General features: G+C 39.0%; 2 protein-coding genes across 3 annotated transcripts; one reads left to right on the forward strand and one right to left on the reverse strand.

Moving 5' to 3' along the window:
- The first annotated feature begins 768 nt into the window (after positions 1–768).
- On the forward strand, positions 769–12571 carry LOC103985347 (putative cyclic nucleotide-gated ion channel 9). 2 transcript variants are annotated; one of them, XM_018826455.2, is made up of 8 exons: positions 769–1026; positions 3074–3258; positions 4233–4815; positions 6336–6548; positions 9749–10056; positions 10149–10260; positions 10384–10620; positions 10699–12571. In XM_018826455.2, the coding sequence occupies exons 2-8, from the start codon at positions 3200–3202 to the stop codon at positions 11377–11379; spliced, it is 2193 nt and encodes a 730-aa protein (XP_018682000.2). In that variant the 5' UTR covers positions 769–1026; positions 3074–3199; the 3' UTR covers positions 11380–12571. The 2 variants fall into 2 exon arrangements, with proteins under 2 accessions (XP_018682000.2, XP_009401285.2); XM_009403010.3 differs by having other exon boundaries at positions 3115–3258.
- A 2095-nt stretch (positions 12572–14666) lies between these two features.
- LOC135637815 (membrane-anchored ubiquitin-fold protein 3-like) lies at positions 14667–18395 on the reverse strand. The gene is made up of 3 exons (XM_065150627.1): positions 17618–18395; positions 16588–16758; positions 14667–14999 (listed from the first exon to the last, which is right to left on the reverse strand). Exons 1-3 carry the CDS (start codon positions 17745–17747, stop codon positions 14944–14946), a joined length of 357 nt encoding a protein of 118 aa, XP_065006699.1. The 5' UTR covers positions 17748–18395; the 3' UTR covers positions 14667–14943.
- Positions 18396–20578: the final 2183 nt, after the last annotated feature.

Raw genomic sequence — 20578 nt, forward strand, 5'->3', positions numbered from 1 at the left:
ATAAAAACATCGATAAATCCATTAGGACAAAAGGAAGGAGAGACAACGATGTAGGGCAACGGTGGATTCGACGAGGGTCAATATCTTTTCACATAATATATAGGAATTTTTAAAAATTGATGCATGCGAATTTTTAGATTTTCTTTTCAAGAATTCACCTAATTTTGCTAATGGTATTTATTTTAATTTATAAAATAAAAATAAAAATATTATATTTGTTGCTCTTTCATCCCTATCATCCTTTTTACTGTAATATAAACCTTAAACATCCATTTTTTTTCTCTAAGATATATTTTATTTATGATTTCTTGGCACTTGTCTTGCAGGATAAAGATAATTTTCCCAATGAAAATAAAATATTCATATAAAATATGAAAAATAAGGTGTCCTGTTGACTTTTCTTTTCGTGCTATCTTATTATATGACCAAACTAACCCTCTATCCCGAGTTCTCTCCTGTGAATCAACATCAACCGTCTGATCAAAGATTGTCGTCTGAGATGCCATTCCATGACAGCAGCTCTCCACCGTGTGATGCCAGGTGTCGTTTATTTTACTTTTTCCAGTAATTTTCTGCTGTGCGTTTGGTGGGTCCCCGCCTGGGAGCCCAATTCTCACCTAATAACAAGAAAGGTACTTTCCTGGTAATTTATATTTGGGTGGGAGAAGTGTGTCCGTTGTTGGACTCCCATGTAATTTTGTAAAGTCAGAGGGCAATACTGTATTTACGCACTCGTAAAAGAGGTTGCTGGTGGCTCGGCTGTCCAATTGTTGAACTCGTTCAGTTGAGTTTGTTTCCGAGTCGACTCGGGTCGGATCGAATGGAGGGCTTCGAGAGTTGAGACTTCTCGTCGGCCTCATCGGACTGCCATTTCCTAGCTTCGCAGGTCCTCCAGGTTCGGACGCCTCTGTTTCCCGGTGCTCCAAGTTCCACTCCTTGCCGGTGGAGAGTGCGAGATCTTCTTCAGTTGGTTTCCCTCTTGAGCAAAATCAAGAAAGCCCTTATATCCTCTCTAAGCTTCTCCAGGTAATTTTCGCGATCACCGCCTTCCAATCCTTTTCTTTTGGGCCGTCAAATCTTACTGCTAATGCTTGTATTCTAGAATTTAATCTTGGATCTCAAACTTCGCGCCTGAATTTGCTCGTTGACCGATTAGGTTTTTGTGTTTTTGGCATGTATTAATGTGGGTTTTCGTTGGTTGGTGGAAATTTTGGATTGAAATCGTTATTCTACACTTTAGCATGCCACGAACAATTGCATCCGGAACACCAGAGACTTTGTACCGAAAACCTTAGTTTCAACCTTTCAGAACTTGCGATTTGGTTTTTGGGTTTTTTTACTTTTTATTAAGAAAATCAGTTATTTCCAATATACTGTAAAACTAATGATTATAATCTATGTTAAACAAAAAGATGAGGAAGGAAATATTCTTGCTTTAGCTAGTGATATAATGTGTTGCTGGCACATCATTGTGAATTACCACACTACATAAAATGCCAGCACACTTTCTTTCATGTTGTCTGTGTTAGTATAAAAACTGCAATATGCTACTATTTTACAAAAAAATTTAATATCAAAATATAAATCAAATAACGATATATCAAAATTATGTATCTTTGGATGTCATTCAGAAAATCTTTATCTGATTTGTAAATATACCACCGTCGAACCTAAAAACTATAGCGATATCGTTTTGTAAGGAGAATTAGACTCACGTTCTCTTTTCTTCCTAATCCTTCACAAGACCACTATGAGTGATGAAAGAGGCACTAAGAGAGATTGATAATAGAACAGTAATATCAATTTTTGGTGTTTTGTCCTTAGGAGGTCATGTCCTTTTATAGGCGAGAGCAGAGGGTTTAGGATGGTAATTAGGAAAGTCTCTCCTATCAAGATCATCTCCTAAAAAATTCTATCATAGTTGGACTTCCTTTATAGCTGATAACTATAACCAAAATCTAATGAAATCTATAATATATCTTATCTAATTAGATAGGACCACATAATCTAACAGGTTGTTCAATTTTTTCTGACCTCCTTTCCATATTTAGTGATGAAGTGACACCACCCATGTGGCATCATGTGGTGGCTGCTTGTCAAAAGATCTTTAACCCTAAAGATCAAAGATTTTGATGGTTAAACTTAAATCCATTATTTGTCAGTTTGCACTATTACTGATCCGATTTGTGATAAGCACAATCCAGTTATATCTTGTAATAAGACCCATAGTTTTAGATGTCAGTAGCATGTTGAATCAAGTTTTTGTGAGCAGTGGCCTGAGAACTCATGAAACTTGTTGCAGAGTGGTACACCTAGTGTTGCTCTGATTTCTAGGAGGTTATTTAGGCACTTGATTTGTTGATTGTATACTGTGATGGCCACACAACACAGAAAAAGAAAATTTGAAATTTATTTCTTTCACAAACCAAGTGCATCTATCTTTGAGGGAAAAAAAAACCATCCACATTTACAATTTGACTCAGAATAAATTAAGTAAAAAAATTCAACCCTACAAAGATTACTGTTATAGCAAGCTTTTGGTGCTATTCCTTTGTGTATCCTGCAACTTCTTTTGTTGTATATATGCAAACATGCTTGACTGCAATAGATTGTAGCTGCTAAACACGATTATGAAGACAACATGTCTAACATATTTCAAATAAAATTTTTGCCAACTTATGATATTGTCTCATTACCATTCAATTCCTTTAAGAAGTATATGCATATTCTTGTGTTTATGTAATATATGCACGTACATTGAAGTTGAAGTTTGGCACTTCAGTTAATCTGAATCTAAAATTATATTTCTTTTGATTCTTGTACTTAGTTGTCCAGTTCAGTGGCTTACTTTTTCTTTCTGCTAGATGATGCATGGTCATGCAAAGCTTCTTCTCATTTATGTTGGGAAAGCTATCTTATCCTATCCTATTTCTGAAATATGTAAACCAATAATGAGGCTTCACATAGAATAATGAGGCAAATCTTGGCATCTTATTAGTATTATAAACTTCAATTTTCTCTTTGTAGGTTATGTTTTTTTGTGGTTGACAAGGCTAATTGCTTTTCTGTGTAGGTGCCTCACATGATCTTGGTATTTTCTTTGTTTATGCTCAGGTTGGTTCTTGGATTACAACATCCTATAATTCAGCAGGTCATGATAGCCAACAGTTTGTAGTTTTCGTGGTACAAGATATACAAGATGCTTGACTGTGGTTACAAAGCACAATATATGGATGGCCAGAAAGAGAAATTTGTGAGGTGTGTTTATTGACAAGTTGCCTAATTTTAAATGTTTGTATCATTGTATACCTATTTTACAATATCTTTTGTTACTTGAAGCCATTTTGCCAATTTGTATATTAATTGGCCGTTTCTTTTCCATCTAATATTGCATTACTCCATTAACAAAATGTATGTTATATTTTTTATTTTTTACTAAAAGTGGTCCTGATTTAGATACATTTTCATGTCAAAATGTTATCTTAGGGCATTCTCTCTAGAGGTTATATGCTTACTGTACATTTTTCTTTTGTTTATTCTTCATTTATAGAGAGTTCTCACACTTCCCATAGAAACATTATTTTGTACAGTAATGTGCAACATACAGGGTTAAGCTTTATAAACTACAGTGCAAGCCATCTTGAATTCATAATTCTGGAAAATGACTCAGTGGTTTTCTTGTGAAATGGAAGAGGAAAACAGATTATTTTTGGATTATAAACTCACCTATAGTTTAGGTCCTAAACATGGTTAGAATTCCATGATAATTTCCATGGCTTGGATCATGTTATCAAATACCAGTCAGTATGTCGACCGGTATTGATTTGAGCAGGGATTGGTATTGGATCATATAGTTTGGGTTTGTATTTATCTGTTTAATAATTTTTTTCAACTAATACCAGATGGCATGGCAGTATGCCTCCCGATATCCTGCTACCATGTAGATCATTGAAACTAGTAGTGGACTTAGATTTAAAACCTGGATTTAGAGAATTGATTGTGTGAGGAGGTGAATATATACAATGTCGCTATAAAGGGGCCACAAGTTCTCTGGCTAGGTGCATTTGTGCTGAAAAATGTTTCCTTTAGCAAACCATGAATTCTTAGTTGAAACTTTCTAATGCAACTTGACAGCGTGAACTTGTTATAGAACATGAAATTACTATGTTCTTTTTCTTTGTTCTACTGAATTTACATTTTACCACTGTTCATGTTGTGATTTTTCTTCATAGGCTGGAAGAATCAAGCCCTACATTTTCCTGTACTTCTGACACTGGCAGAATGAATAGATGTGCATTCAATGTTGAGGGACTTAGTCGAGGATCAAAGAGCTCAACAAAATCCTCCAAGGGAGGGTTGAGAAAGGGATCTGAAGGATTTAAGTTGCTAGGTCGATCTCTTCGGTTCGGTGCTTCCAAGGAAGTTTTTCCAGAAGATCTGAAAGTATCTGAGAAGAAAATTTTTGATCCTCAAGACAAATTTCTTTTCCATATGAACAGGCTTTTTCTAATATCATGTATTCTTGCAGTATCAGTGGATCCATTATTTTATTATCTTCCCATCAAAGATGAAAATGAAAAATCAATGTGTCTTGGTATAGACCGAAAGCTAGCAGTTGTATCAACTACATTGCGAACAATCATTGATTTTTTCTATCTTATTCGAATGGCTCTTCAATTCCGCACTGCTTACATTGCTCCATCAACCCGGGTTTTTGGCAGAGGTGAACTTGTTATTGACCCTACACAGATTGCAAAGCAGTACCTAAGGAGCAACTTTGTTGTTGACTTTCTTTCGGTGCTACCACTTCCACAGGTGTGTTGCACTCTTATGTATTCAGCTAGATATTTATTGTATAGAAGTCATAAAGCTCTTCATTCACAATTACTTTGCTGAAAAATGTTTTCCTTCCATCTATTTTATCTTATATTGTTTATTGTAGCTTTCATTGTTGATTACACATAGAGTGTGTTTGATAACTTAATCATGGATTTCATTTATGGTTCTTTTGCTTCTTCACTATATTGAAAATGTTCCTTCACATTTTTTTAAAGAATAAATCAAATTAAAAAAGTTGGAAGTAAAATATAAACCATGTAACTTGTGAATCCAAAAAATTGTTCATAATCTCTACATCTTAAAGCATATATTTGAGAGAAAAAAAATTTGTTTGGTTGGTTGTAAATGACAAATCAAGGTAGCTTATCATACCATTGGTATCTTTTATTTTGATATGGCATGATGGACAAGTAGGAGATCATATGAATGATAAAAAAATTGTTTCTTTGCAAGCTAGGCATTCTTGATTATATTTAACAATGTTGATTTTGATCTGTGTTTCATTGATTTTTGGATAAGAAGTATTGAGGGTCTATTGTGATACTTTGACGTTGAACAAGTTCGCGATGAATAGAGGAAGATTTTCTTATAGTTGTGAGAATAGAGAAAGGAAACGAGAGAGGAAAGAAAGATAATATAGTAAAAAGAAAAAAAAAGATAATTACTAGATTCGTTCTATCTCAAGGAGAAAACACCGATGATGAAGCGTCATATCTCCTCATGTATCACACGTGAATGATGAAATCATATATCGAAAAACAAATATAGTCTCATACCGCTCATAGATAATGTGTGAAAACATATTTTTATTCATTTATTTTATGATGTTTTAGTTATAATCCCGTTTCCCCTTTTTATAGACTCGAAGCACAAAGAAAAAATATAAAAAAATGTAAAAATAAGAAAGAATACAATAACTCCCACTAAGGCACATCAATTTTCTTATAGGGTAAAATCTTATTAAAACCCTTGAATCAATCAAGCCCAAAAGGTATCTCGTTTCTTTTCTTTAAAATCTTCAATCAAAAGTATGAGGGTCTTCTTCCTTTAGTTTGGTTTCTTAATATTCTCTTCTTGGGCAATCTTAATAACTAATATACGATTTTAGGATATGTTGTCATATGACAACTTATGAAACTTGCAAAAGACACTCTAAACTAGTCAAAGTTATTCAAAAAAAATTAAACATTAAAACAGTCCGTCATACATTTTGGTGTATCCCAGTTCTCTTCTGTCCATGTGTGTGTTTATTATATAAGCATATATCTTTAGTTTCTTGCTTTGTATATGAGAGTAAACTTGAAAGGATTTCCTTTTATTTTGGTTTATTTCACAAAGACTGTTTTTGCTCCCCATTTGTGTCAGTTTACTCTTTGGTTATTGAACTTCTTTGTTGCTTATTTGTGCTTGTTCTATCTATTAATAGCTCTATCTTTTTTGTTGTTGGTTTTCATATCATTATGCAAGATGAATTCAGTTTCAATAATTGCATGCAGATTGTAGTTTGGAGGTTTCTTCAAAGATCTAAAGGTTCTGATGTATCGGCCACAAAGAATGCATTGTTGGCCATTGTTCTGCTACAGTATATTCCTAGATTACTTCGCATTCTTCCTTTAACATCAGAACTGAAAAGGACAGCTGGTGTCTTTGCGGAAAGTGCTTGGGCTGGTGCTGCGTACTATCTATTGTGGTATATGCTAGCTTGTCATGTGAGTATCCTTTTCCATTTCTTTTTAACTAACCAATTAACTAATGACATATTATTTCTCCTGTTGATTCCTTTTGTAGAATAACCAAGAGATCATGCCTAAAGGAGATAATAGGTGGTTATGAATTTCTCTTGATGAATTCTGGTGCATAACTAACATGATATATGTCATAGCCATAGTGTGATCTTCTAAATTCTCCTAACCAAGAGTTGGCAGTGGTAGACAACTAATTAATACTTTAGATTGTTTGGCATTAGATTGAGATCTCACTGCATGCTATTTACTGTGGGTGTTTGATGTGTTTATGTGGTACAAAACAAGGTTTTAAATTTCGAATGATACCACCCGTTCCGGGCGGAACGCTTGATATAGCCACGTATCAGACTACGGGGCTGTATCAGGCAGTAATGGCCAAAATTTTGACTGTGACCGCCTGCTACTAGGCAGTATCAGCCTGGCTACGACGAGGGAAGAAGAAGCGTCGAGAGAGAAGAAGAAATAGAGAGCATTCGAAGAAGAGAGAGAAAAAGAGGAAGAATTAGGAGAACCTCAACGCGTCCGATCCGGCACCACCCTCCCTCAACGATCCCGATCTAGGAGGTAACATCCAAGCGACGGCTAGAGCAACGGAAGAGGTGGTCTCCTTTGTCGCCTTATTTGCGATTCTGCGGCTTCTTCTTTGCTGAAGGCCGGAGACGTTTGCGGCCTTCAACGTCTTCGTCGCCTTCTTCGTTGAACACCGTAGATGAGGAGATGAAAAAGACTATGTTCTTCTCCTCATCTAAGGCGACGAAGAGAAGAGGAGGCGACGTCGCCGAGGTAGCGTACTGTCACGAACGATTGTCGCCACCCGCAACAACTTCGTTTAACGAATTGTTCGTCGCTCTTGCATGCTTGTACAGAGATATGACAGCCTACTTTGCCTTGGTTTTGTGTGTTTTTGCTTGTAAAAATGCATATTCGACCAGGTTGCAACGCTGCAGTGTGACCGCTCGCCGCGTCGGGTCGAACTGCCCCAAAATGGCTCCGTTTTCGCGTGCCACGACTTGTTTTCTGCAAGCCGCAACTGCACGTGAAACGTCAGCCATCTTAGCACTTTGGAACCCCCTGGGTGGCACAAGGCTGGATGGGGCTTTAGTATATTGTCGGGCATTGAACAATCTTCACAAGTTCGCACGTTAACTTGACGGGAACTTGCTTTCGCGCCCAGCATCCGGTGAGCAGTTGTTTATGGACTTGTAACTGTTCGTTCTACCTTCTAAAGTCTTTGTTTTTCTCCCTCCCCTCTTTTCTCTTATGCATGCAAGGTGCTCGCTGAATTGCTTGTAAAGCTTCCTTTTCTGCGAGACGTCAGGACTTGTCCGCCGCTCGTTTTTGAACTAATCAACCTTCTCTTTTACAGGTCCTTCGCGACCTGAGTGAGGTTGCAAATTGGCTGACCCTTTATAGACGCATATCGCAAGGGCGCGTCATGACTTAGGCAATCCCAGCTAAGTCCGAAAAGTTGGCGCAAGGGCACTTCACGACTCAGGCAACTCAAGTTAAGTTCGCGTCTTTGCCGCAAGGGTGCCTCACGACTTAGGCAATTCCAGCTAAGTCTGTGACATTGTGGTATCAGAGCCGACAAGCAATTCGAGCAAGCAACGAAGGAACTTTGCAATCTCGCCATGGCAAAGCATCATGGCGAATCAAGCAAGATGGGGCAAGTCGGACCCTTGCCCTAAGCAACCGCAGGTGGGTTGCAAATGCATACTCGCTCTCATGCTGTTGGAGTCACTCAGGAGGAGTGTGGTAGCGAACATGATGAACGAGAAGTTGGTTACTCTCCGCGAGGAGCGAAGGACCTGGGAGAAGAAGTCGTCGAAGCCGAGGCATCGTCAGCGACTTCTCCTCATCTGCGCGGGGAGAAGAAGTCATGGGGAGAAGAAACCGAGCAGAAGAAACCGCCGAGGCTTCGTGGGGAGAAGAAAATGAGCAGAAGAAACCGAGAAGAAACCGTTTCTTCTCCCCATGCGGGCAGAAGAAACGAGGCATCGTCGGCAACTTCTCCTCATCCGCGCGGGGAGAAGAAGCCTCGACGACGGATCAATGTCAATGGCCAATTATCTTGTTGGCATATTATTGGTAACTCCTTGTACCGTGGAAATTAAATCCTCAGACTTAAGACTAGATCAAGGATACTTCTTGGTACCTGTAATTGTAGATAATTGTTGGATTAGGTGCTCTTTATCAAGGTCTTCAATTTTGAATAATATCGCCCGATACGTACCGGTCCGTTAGCAGACCGGTACGTTACCGGGCGGTATATATATATATATATATATATATATATATATATATATATATATATAAAAGATTTTGGTGACGTTGCCCCGTGGGGAGAAGAGAGAGGCGACGTCGTCGAACGGTATACCAAACGGTATATATATATATATACACATATATATACCGAACGGTATACTGAACGATTTTATTATATATATCTATATAAATATATATATCGAACGGTATATATATATATATATTTATTTATATATATATATAAATATATATATACCGAACAGTATACCACTCGGTATACAGTAGTACCGTACCATACCGAGCGAATATCGAAACTCCGGTACGGTACTATATTTCAATCCTTGCTCTCTATATTCTTATGCATAACCTTTTACTTGTTTGTTCTTTGGTTGGACATAGGACATAGGCTACTATTTTTAATAGTATAGGCTTTTCTTATTTTCATGCTGGATTGAGTTTGACAGCAGTTTGTCTTTCTAGCTTCTGTATTAGTTTTCTATTATCCATCAGAATCATAGATTGTTTGTCTCTAACCATGTTGGGGATTTAGTGTTGATACTTCTATGACAACTAATCTAAATTTGTGACTATATACTGATTAGTTAGTTCTTTGTGTTTCCTTGAAATTGGTAATTGGTGATGGTTGACTTGTCTGGTGGCTGTATCAAGAGCCTCAGGATGTATGTCAGTCTAGGTCAGATCTTGGAATTATGCCTATGGTTATAACATGTTGAGCATGGGCCCATTTTCTAAGGGCTCGGTAAATCTTGAATTTGAAGAGTCGGGTTGAGAAACACATTCCGTCTGATATTTCTAGGTCTTGTATAAATTTGGACTATTTGGTATTTATATTACATGAATAATTATTGTTCTCATTGTAGTTATTAGCATTTGTGCAGATAGTTGGTGCTTGCTGGTACTTGTTGTCTGTTAAGCGTGAAGATGATTGTTGGCATTCAGCTTGTAAGAATAACAGCACTGTCTGTAACATAAATTACTTGTATTGTGGTAATGAGCATCTTGATGGTTATGACAAATGGAAGAATGCCAGTGGACAGGATCTTCTGAATTACTGTTCACCTGATGATAACAATCAGTCCTTCAATTTTGGAATCTTTGCACAGTCTTTGACCTCTGGTGTTGTTGCATCAAGAAAGTTCTTTTCCAAACTTGCTTATTGTTTCTGGTGGGGTTTGCAGAATCTGAGGTAATGATTTTCTTTTACATCGGCACATAGAAATTGCCTTGAATTTTCTAGTATTCTGCTATGTAATGTTTACCATTCATACTTGCCTACAGTACCCTTGGCCAAGGGCTGCAAACAAGTACTTTTCTGGAGGAGGTTATCTTCTCAATTGCAATTGCTGTGTTTGGACTCATTCTTTTTGCCCTCCTTATAGGTAACATGCAGGTAAAGTTGGCGACGTTGATGTTTCTTTATAAATGGCTTTTTGTTTTGCGACAATCATCTCTGTTTCAGCGGCTCTCAGTTAAATGGACACTTATTATCTGATACTTTCTACTATCATTTCAGACATATCTTCAGTCGATAACAATACGACTTGAAGAGATGAGAGTTAAAAGACGTGATTCAGAGCAGTGGATGCACCACCGGATGTTACCATCAGAACTCAGGGAACGAGTTAGACGATATGATCAGTATAAGTGGTTGGAGACGAGAGGAGTGGATGAAGAAGGTCTGGTTCAGAGCCTTCCCAAGGACCTTAGGCGGGATATCAAACGTCATCTCTGTTTAGCTTTGGTGACGAGGGTAGGTTTGTCTGTCTGATCATCAGTACTTTCTTTATCATTCAGATATCTGGAATTTTGTAGGCTCTCTGGTGTGCAGGTCCCTCTGTTCGAGAACATGGATGAGCGTTTGCTAGATGCGATTTGTGAACGGCTAAAACCTACTCTTTATACAGAGAATACTTATATCTTGAGGGAGGGTGATCCTGTAGATGAGATGCTCTTCATCATCCGAGGACGCTTGGAGAGTATAACCACCGATGGTGGAAGAAGTGGATTTTTCAATCGAATTCTTTTGAAAGAACGTGATTTCTGTGGTGAAGAGTTGTTGACCTGGGCTTTGGATCCAAAGTCCGGTGGTAATCTGCCAACTTCCACTAGGACAGTGAAAGCCTTGAAGGAGGTCGAAGCTTTTGCATTAAATGCTGATGAATTAAAATTTGTGGCAAGCCAGTTCAGGCGCCTCCATAGCAGACAAGTGCAGCATACATTTCGCTTCTATTCGCCGCAGTGGAGGACCTGGGCTGCTTGCTTTATCCAAGCTGCATGGCGGCGCTACAGCAAGCGGAAGATAGCAGAACTCCGACGGAAGGAAGAAGAGGCAGGACTCAGGAAGAACTTGGTCAGAGGCACATCAAGCCTAGCTGCAGCCATCTACGCATCGCGATTTGCAGTAAATGCTCTCCGCAGCGTTCATCGACTCCGGAACAGAAGTGTCATGGAGTTGGTGAGATTGCAAAAACCACCAGAGCCTGATTTCACTGCAGAGGATGCTGATTAAATATAATTCCCCTTATCCATGGCAGAAGTAATACCAAGTATGGCAAAGATGTGTGATGCACACCTTCGTTCCTCTCTTAGTTTTGGTTCTAAGCATGCATGGGGTATTAAACTTCAATGTAAACTAAGCAGCAGTTTATGCAGGACCTGATGGTGACCAAAAACTAATTAGGGTAAGTGGCGAGTCTGTCATTTATGCCTGTATATTTGATATCTTCTAATATCGTGTGCATTATGGATCTCTGACTTTTTTAGCTATTTAGTGTAATAAGCATCATCATGGATCCATAAGCAATGCTGTGAGATAAAGATGATCATTACAGTGAGCAGTTTTCCGTCCATGCATAATAATTCGATAGCACTATATTGTCATCATCTGTCTCATGAGCACATAGAGCTGTTATCTCAAGTTGGTTTCTCTTCCTCTTCATATCATCAACATCATTGTCACTGGCCTTCTTCCCAATAGATTTCTCCGTGCACTAAGAGACGTAACTGAGTATAATGTTTCCTATCTCAAGAAGACTTTTGGAATTGGTGTGCCGAACACAATCATATCGATTGGCGATGTTTGACAAAGATTGTCATATCCAGTTGCATTTATTGACCGACATCGGAAGACATACAGACGAAGCAAGCAGCAAACTTCACTGAGAAGATAGCCATGACTCGTAGGTTTGACAGAAATCCCACCTTCCGGTCCAGTCTGCAGTCTATATAACCATTCAGACTTCATCTCTAGAAGGAACAAGAAGAACCACAAGATGCACGATCACCGCCACCACCCGCATGGTCCAGGACCCGGAGGTCCTGACCCGCCCAGGGGACCGCCGGCTCCCGGTCCTCCACCTCCCTTTGCACCACCGTCGCCGCCACCGCCGCATCCTCCTGGACCGCACGGTCCACCGCCACCTCCTGGGCTCTTCCCACCTCCACCCGGCGGCCCTCCACTGCCGCCGCCTCCAGGCCCCTTCGCGCCTCCTCCTCCTGGCCGACATGGCCCGCCACCTCCTTGAAGGATCGCCTGACTATGATCGTGCGGGTGCTCATGTTCTAAGGGTCCAAATAAAGTCTCTGCAGCTGTTCATGTTGTGGATGAACTTAACATAAATCGATCATCTATCCATGTCGCCTCGTCTTTGTAAGACATGATGTAGTCGTTACCTTTGTGCTATAATAGTTTGATTGTGTAAGTGGCCGTTCCCTTTTAGAACTATGTTTCTTCTTCTTCATCCACAATTCAAGGATGGATCGATCAATATTCCTGTCATTGCAGCTGACCACTGAGCTTCTAACATTACTTTTTTATTGCTTTAATCATCCAAACAACGAGCATCGGCAGATTACAGACGCTATTTGAGAGGTACAAAAACCACAATCTCGGAGCAACATGACAGTTCTTAGCCCGTGTAAGAACCCTTAAGCTATGGACCAGCAAGATGATCATATTGAGACACCCACTGATCCTTGTTGGGAATGAGGAAATCCAACAAAAAGTACGGGAGACACAGTGAGGGGTTGGTGAGAACGAGGAAATAAATGGAGAGAGACATGTCTTATCTCCGCAGCGAAGAATGTCCTCATCCTGAGTTGGCCGCCTCAATTCTCCGTCGTGACAGATACATTCTCACGCTGAAGTGACAGCCTTCAAAGCTGACTGGGACTGGATGTCTATAATACAACAAAAAGAAACCATTTTAGCTCAATCTATCTCGATACCAATATATATATATATATATATATATGATCAACAAAAGATTTCATATAGAATCACCAAAAAATAATTTTTTTAATTTAAAATTTAAGAATGAAATCTAAGAATATTTTAAAGCAGTGATCGAAATTTCTTACAGTGATCTCACGGAGCCTTTCTCTTCTTTTGAACGGTAGCTTTGACTGTGAGTTCGGGAAACCGCCACCTTCTCGTCCATTCCGGAGAGCCGATTGAGCCTATTTATTCTGAGTTCTCCTCCACCGAGAGGACGCAGGGAGAGAGAGAGAGAGAGAGAGAGGAGGAAGAAGATGTACCCCCACCGTCACCCCGGTGGCCCTTTCTTCCGCAGAGGGCGGCAGCCTCCCGATCTTCCACCACCTCCTCCTCCGCCGTGGCTAGATGCGCCTCCTCCTCCTCCTCCTCCTCTCTTCATGCCGCCGCCGCCGCCGCCGCCGCCGCCTCATGCACAGCATGGTCCACCACCACCTCTCTGGCTCTTTTCGCCTCCTCCTGGCCCTCCGCCGCCACCACCACCACGTCCCGGCCCCTTCGCTCCTCCTCATGGCCATCCTGGGACACCTGCTCCACCACCGCCGCCACGATGGTGAAGCCATGTACGATAATACGTCATACTAAACCTCCATATCCATGTACTACTACGACGTGGAACTAAATAAGAAATCGCAAGTACAGGCTTACCCTTCTCTCCAGTTTCTGTATGTGATCGATGTTGTATGATGATGTATCTATCAGCTCATCTTAGCAAGTAAAACTCATTTAATCAAATTCTGCTTTCGCCACTTCAATGATTTTGAATCATTGGGTATGAGCCGAAGTGTGAGTTCATCAGCAAGGGAGGGGCAAGTAAGATGAAAGTAATGTTCATGAAGATAATAGAGTGGATGAGTGCAGAAATATGCATGCTGAAAGGACTTCATTTATGACTCATCTAATTTCTGAAGCTTCCTCATATGCAAAAACCCCACCAAACCATCAGTAATTCACTACCACTATTTGGTTCAAAGCTTTAATCACAGTAGAAAAGCCAAAAATGTAAAATATATAGAGTTAAAGAAGAAGGGATTATCTTCTCTTTTTGTTCTTAGAGAAAGCGTCCATACTAACTAGTAAATATATATATATATATATATATATATATATATATATATAGAGAGAGAGAGAGAGAGAGAGAGAGAAGGTGATCTGAATGCACTCAAGACCAAAGAGTAGGTTGATGCTGCAGCAACTACACATTACATCTCTCTTGATTACTTACACAATGGGAAAGAGAAAGTGGAAATGAAGGATATATACACTTAAAAGATTAGATGATTGATTATTAATAATCATCTAAGGGGTGATGTAAAATAGCAAATGCATGGCAAGATTTGACATTCCACCAACAATCAAGTGTTAAGGTGGGCAGGACAAACAATTCATGGACAGTGTTTCTTGGTTTCCAAGTATTCCATTTGAGTTGCTGATTTGTCCCAAAACCTTTAGACTTTAGCTTGCTTCCATTTTAAGACATGTAATATTGTCAAACTTGTGACTCAAATGAACAGAACAAATCGTGGAAAGAATCACCCAATCATACTATCTTCATAGCAAAGTAGCAACAAATGGCCTTGTTTCAGACTCCAATTTATACAACGATTAATGTTGCATGTTTACAAAAGATTTTGTCGACTTTCCTCCGCATTGTTAGGGACTGTTGTTCGCACGAGACAAGCCGAAGAGATCCAAACCAGAGCTGTTAAATTTGATTCCACGGTCAGCTAAACGTTAAGCTAGGATTTGAGCACAAAGTGAGCTGAACAAAAGAGATCCAAAATATAGCAATTTGTTGAGTCAGAGGATTGAGCAGCCACATCTGTTATGCTTTGGGGATTTGACTTGCTTTTTCTCTGTAAAGAAGAACCATATCAGTACTGGACCACAGATTTGTATGATAAGACTACGAATCAGCATGTTTACATTTAGAACACGTCGTCAATAGTAGTGCATAAAGGAAATAACTCCTGACAAGTATACTTGAAATTTTCTACAAAATATATCCAGTAAAATAGATAGCATTATACATTTGGGGCACATTTTGAGCTATGAGCTATAAAAGTGATAACATGAGTATTTGCCGAATGAAGCACTGAAAGAAACATCACCAGCATTACAGATATACAAAGATGACAATTTCATAGAACTAGCACCTACTAGAATGTCCTATGGTAGCAATGCCATTCACAAGATCTGAAGTATCTTGGACTTCAGAAGTCAGTCCGGGAAGAATAAACAAGATTATGTGTCACAAGGGTCATGATTTATACATGACACTACAACGGCAGCTAGTTCTCGAAATGGAGGTTAGCACATATAATATATTAGATGACCTCTGGTATTTCCTTGAAAAAGCTCATGGCCAATGACTATTTCAGGTGAGCCAACTTCACTGCTCAGAGTGTCAGCCATCCATAACTAAAGAGCCCACCTGTTCTCTTGTTTCCTATTTATGTAGTCGGACAATATGCATGCGATCAGTAGCACCAACTGCTCTTAGATGCACAAAAAACAAGTGCAATAAAAGAAGCTCACGGACACTAGTTTATCTAATAAGAAGTGTCCTTCCATGTTTATTTAAATAAAGCTCACAAGCATCCACGATAAAGAAAAGGAAAGAGAGATCACTGATTAAGAGAGCAATCTACTGCTCTTATGGTATCTATTCTTTCTCTCTTACAAAGCCTGGACAGGTTCTAGGATTTTAAACCCAAATGACCACTCTTCAAGCTCAGCTAAGCAGATATAGGAGCCAGACCACCCAGTTCAAAGGGGCCGTATCCAGCTCAAGTCGTGCCACTAGGGCAGGCCATGGGCACACTAATATAGCTCCACGATGCAACGGCATAAAACAAATCTAGGGAGCTATTTGCCCCAACAACACGCACAAGAAGAAGAACAGTAGAGCTGTGAGCAGCTACCTGGTCATATTGGCTGGGTAGTGCCTGACTCCAGCAAGTTGACAGTGTTATGAATTAGCATCTGGTCAAACTAAGTCAAATTATCAATTAAAAGCATGACAGTGATACAAAAATTCCAAACTTGTAGCCAAAGTAAGAGCATAATCCACAGTCCAGAAGATGCAGTCACAATCACTTTGTTTTTTTATGGATAAACGAAAGTCACAATTTTAAATAATGAGAAATATCATGGTGGTATAGAAGACATTGGATCCATCGGTATGACACACAGTCTAAACTGGCAAATAGATCTGAAGTGCTGGAATAATGAATACATAGAGCAGCAATCAGCATCACATTGTGATGATAATCAAACTCAAGCGTAATTTACAATGAGCAACAGAAGTGGTCCGCATGGAGAATGCATTGTCACTTTATATTATTATATATATAATTAAAGCTTAAACTACCAACATGATATATATTGTGGAGTAAAGCATCATTGTTTTTGTCAAATGCAGTTAGGAATCAAATGAAATACCATTGTTTTTGTCAAACACAGGAGGCCGAACCACAACGTGCATAGTGATTACCCCACCAGAAAGCCCGCCAACTGACACCGTGGACTCAGCAACAGTCTGGTTGTTGTCCAGTATTTTTCCCGCATTTATGAGCTTCACATCATTTATTGTTCCTGGAGCAATTTCTTTGTCTACAAACAAAGCCAAAAAGAAAACCATCTTCGGTAGTAAAGTTTAGCAGGAAAAAAAAAAAAGAAACAAGAACGATACATGAAGTTGAATGCTTCAAAGCATAACAACTGAATGAAGAGTTTACGCAATAGAAAGCCTTAGTAGCTAATGGCAATCCTCATACCAATGGATCGAAAAGATATTTATCTAACATGTAAAACAAGTCAACAGTTGGCTCTGTGTAAGTTGCTTATGTAACTACAAGATCATCTATTCTAAAATTACTTGATTGGTGTCCACAGAATGCAACTAGAATCATATGATTTTGTATGGAAATATTCAAGGCTAAATGTACAGCACTAAACGATGCCGTTTTAACCGATTCACAAGAAGTAGTAATGTCTCCCACATGTATCAGAAATCAAATAAGAACCTGCCACAAGACCAATCACAAACAGAAAAGCAGAAAAAAAAAAAAAGAACAGCTGACTATCTCCTTTTAGGATTCTGTAAAGAAGTTGAACAAAGGACAGTTTATAAGCAGACATCATTAAGAAAACTATCACTGATGTCTACATTTAAATTATAATATAACACCACAACATTCATCATGTAGACACAATCTCTCAATGAGTTATAAGATACCAACCATTTAGTTGAATATCAAAAAAGAATTGTGTGTGCCCAAAAGCTTAACTTAAATCTACCAATTGAGAAACCTGCAAGGAATAATTAGTCTAAGAAAGAAACCATCCAGCGAGAGTAATTAAATCCTGAACATAATCGCAAATCGACAATACTTAATGCAGAGAAGAAAGAAAGAGATTTATAATAAGGAAAGAATTCTACAAACAGACACCACGACGGTCGAGCTCTCACCTTGCGGCCATCGAGCGATTATGAATTCTTTGAGAGATGCCACGGTGGTGGAAGGATCATGCTTGTTCGGGCCGATGTCGGTGCCATCAAAGAGCCTAAATTTGAGCTCGATCGATTCCTCTTCTGCCATTCCGAAACACCCCCAAGAAAAAAAAGGACTTTTGATCTAGTTCTGCATGGGGGATTGAAACTTTCTTTCAATCCCCCCAGAAGAAACGGATGATTAAAATTCTACAAACAAATCGATACAGGCCCTCAACCAAGAAGAGATTTTGACAACGAATCCGGAAGCCCCCCTTATCTCCAAGCAACCAGACCTTCGAGCTTGGCTGCAGATAACCCCCTTTCCCCTCCAGAAATTTCGACTCCAGGACCAAAGAGCAGGGAACACAACGATCAACCAGATCGAAATCTCCCGACTCCAGCTCAGGAGGCCGATGCCAACCCGTCCTAGGAGGGCGTTCCTCGCACCAAGATTGGGTCTTGATGGGTTCGCGCATGCCAAACAGGGAATCCCCAATTGGGAGTCTTCCCCTGTCGATACAGGCTGCGGAGGAGCCAAAAAACCGATTTTTAAGGGCGCGGACGCTTCTCCCTTCTTTTTCCCTTATTTTTCTCCTTTTATTTTTCCTCTTCGACCTCTCACTGCGACGTCCATTTTACAATAATACAAATGCGTGGATGAAAAGAGAAAAGCCAATTCAAACGACTCTTTAACAACCGAGAGGGTTGACTGAATGCAATCCTACAAAACTAGGCAAAATGAACATCTTGCAATGAACTTACCATATCAAGTTCTTTGTGTTCCTTTCATGGTCAAAACCAGGACACCATCATCATCATCATCCACTCCAAAGGCAAAATGATCCCTGTCATTAATATATATATATTATTTATTTATTTATTTATTAACCAAGCATGTTTTTACAGATCTTGGTTTCTGTAACATGATGAGAGTTCTACAGCAAAAACAAACCAAAATAAGATGATGGTGTTACCACTGGTTTCTAAAGCAGCTAATTACATTGCCAATGTATTAAATGTATGTTTATGATATCACTGTCATGAAAATATAAAGAAAAAAAAAAGGCAGGAGTTTCCCCATAAAGAATGACACCTTCAATGATGAGCTAAATTGATTGATGAGAGCAAGGAATAAGATTTTCTAGTGGAAAATCTTTTAGAGAATGATTTCTAGAGATGTGGGAACTGCATAGAGGTAATAATACATTCTCCATTGTTTTCCTTCTGTTACTGCACATTTAAGAATGTGCAAAAACATTAATTTGTCTCACAATTTTGGCTGATTTTTGCAACAATCTAACAAATGTAATGTTCTATCAAGATAGCAGCCAGTTCAGTTGGTTGACCCTTCCAAGAATTCTTGAAGAATCAAATGTTTGGGACCATCACAGTGGGAACTCCAGCAGCAGCAAAAGGGCAGGTTTTCAGATGAACCTAAAACTGTTCTTTCTCAGTTATAATTGCAGGGTTTTTTTTTTTGTCTTTCTGCTCTCTTGCAGGCAGCCAAAGCAATCAGCAGAATAGTATTAGCAAAGCATTTGCTAGGAAAAAACCTCATCTCTGATCAGACACAAGGGGAGACCATCAAAAGTGTTCATGTTTTGGTTAAACAAGACAATATTAGTACTTGAGTAGGGTGGTGTGTTGCAACAAAAACAAAATGAAAAAAGAATAAGAGTGAATAGAAATTTAATCAATAAACATTCCCTGTTGAAGCTGAAATGAGAATCAAAACTGAAATGATGCCAAACTAAACTTTAAACAGATCAAGTGAAGCATTGCATTTGCATTGTTGCACTGATACAAGGAAGCTGAGGCAAGAGTGCTGATACTGGAGCTAACACCTAGATGCTACTGTACTGGAAAAGAGACAAGCAACTAATTTAGAATTTAATCATGCAATCAAAGGTGAAGTCAAGAATCTAAATAGAACCATGCCAGATAAACTTCAGATAAAATCAAAATGAAGCATTGCATTTGTATGTCACAGAGGGACTTGCATAAGAAAGCTGGAACAAGAATCCTGATCTTAAGAGATAAAATTCAAAAGCTGGAAAATGATACTATAAAAGAAGAAAAAAGAAAAGAAAAGTTTTTGTTTGCATCAAGGCAGAAGAATTAGTTCTTCTTGGTACTGTATAATGTTCAAAGCACCCACCAGTCCAAGCAAAAGGAAGATGCAACATTAGGGAGCTTAGCATGTTCTGATTCCCTCTGTTGAGGAGAGGTTTTGCTTGGTAATTGTGACCCACTGGTGTACTGTTTGTATTACAAATGCAATAGAAAGCCATGAGATACAGACAAATGAAGTTGACCTGATGATTTGGAGGGCCTTACAACATCCACCCACCACCTCCATGCCCATTTTCTATTGCTGTTGTTGGCAACAAACATCAAACCAACATCAGCAACCCTCAATTTTTTTTTCCTTTATCACTATTGTTTTTTCCTTCCAGTGATGGAAAACATGGGTCTCATTGAGACTGATTCACCTCCTAACCATAGAAACATGCATTGGGATCAGCTATACAAAGTAGACATAGAATTAAGTCTATTAAAATAATCATTGCCCAGGTGGCATGTCCATCTAAGATTGAGATTGCAAATAATCAAGCTGCTTTTCACACAAAGAAACATTCAGATCATCTGCAAGAGCTCACAAATAACCAGGAGTTTGATAAGAGCTGAGAAGCAGGAAATACAAAATGAAGTGAGTTGAATCTGCAATCCAGAATTTGCTGATTGGGAGTGCAGAAATTTTAACAAATAAACAAACAAAGTAGACATTGATATGAAACCAAATTTTACCTAATAAGCAAAAGGAATGCTTAACAAAGCAGTTAAAATAAATATATACCAACTTACTAGTAGACAGCAAGAAGAGTTTCTACTAACATGAGAAGTAGGATAGTGGTGGGTCAGGTTTTGCAGTGCACT

Source organism: Musa acuminata, chromosome BXJ3-5 (assembly GCF_036884655.1).
Source record: "Musa acuminata AAA Group cultivar baxijiao chromosome BXJ3-5, Cavendish_Baxijiao_AAA, whole genome shotgun sequence".
Taxonomy (NCBI): domain Eukaryota; kingdom Viridiplantae; phylum Streptophyta; class Magnoliopsida; order Zingiberales; family Musaceae; genus Musa; species Musa acuminata.

What these genes read in the sequence shown, in the direction of transcription:
- LOC135637815 (XM_065150627.1), bottom strand. Translation starts at nt 17,747, where the DNA reads ATGGCAGAAGAGGAATCGATCGAGCTCAAATTTAGGCTCTTTGATGGC. An exon ending in AATCGCTCGATGGCCGCAAG is followed by an intron (nt 16,759 to 17,617) that starts GTGAGAGCTCGA and finishes CTTTGTTTGTAG; the next exon opens with ACAAAGAAATTGCTCCAGGA. An exon ending in TGTGTTTGACAAAAACAATG is followed by an intron (nt 15,000 to 16,587) that starts GTATTTCATTTG and finishes TCTTCTTTACAG; the next exon opens with AGAAAAAGCAAGTCAAATCC.
- LOC103985347 (XM_018826455.2), top strand. Translation starts at nt 3,200, where the DNA reads ATGCTTGACTGTGGTTACAAAGCACAATATATGGATGGCCAGAAAGAG. An exon ending in TGGGGTTTGCAGAATCTGAG is followed by an intron (nt 10,057 to 10,148) that starts GTAATGATTTTC and finishes ACTTGCCTACAG; the next exon opens with TACCCTTGGCCAAGGGCTGC. An exon ending in TCCTTATAGGTAACATGCAG is followed by an intron (nt 10,261 to 10,383) that starts GTAAAGTTGGCG and finishes CTATCATTTCAG; the next exon opens with ACATATCTTCAGTCGATAAC.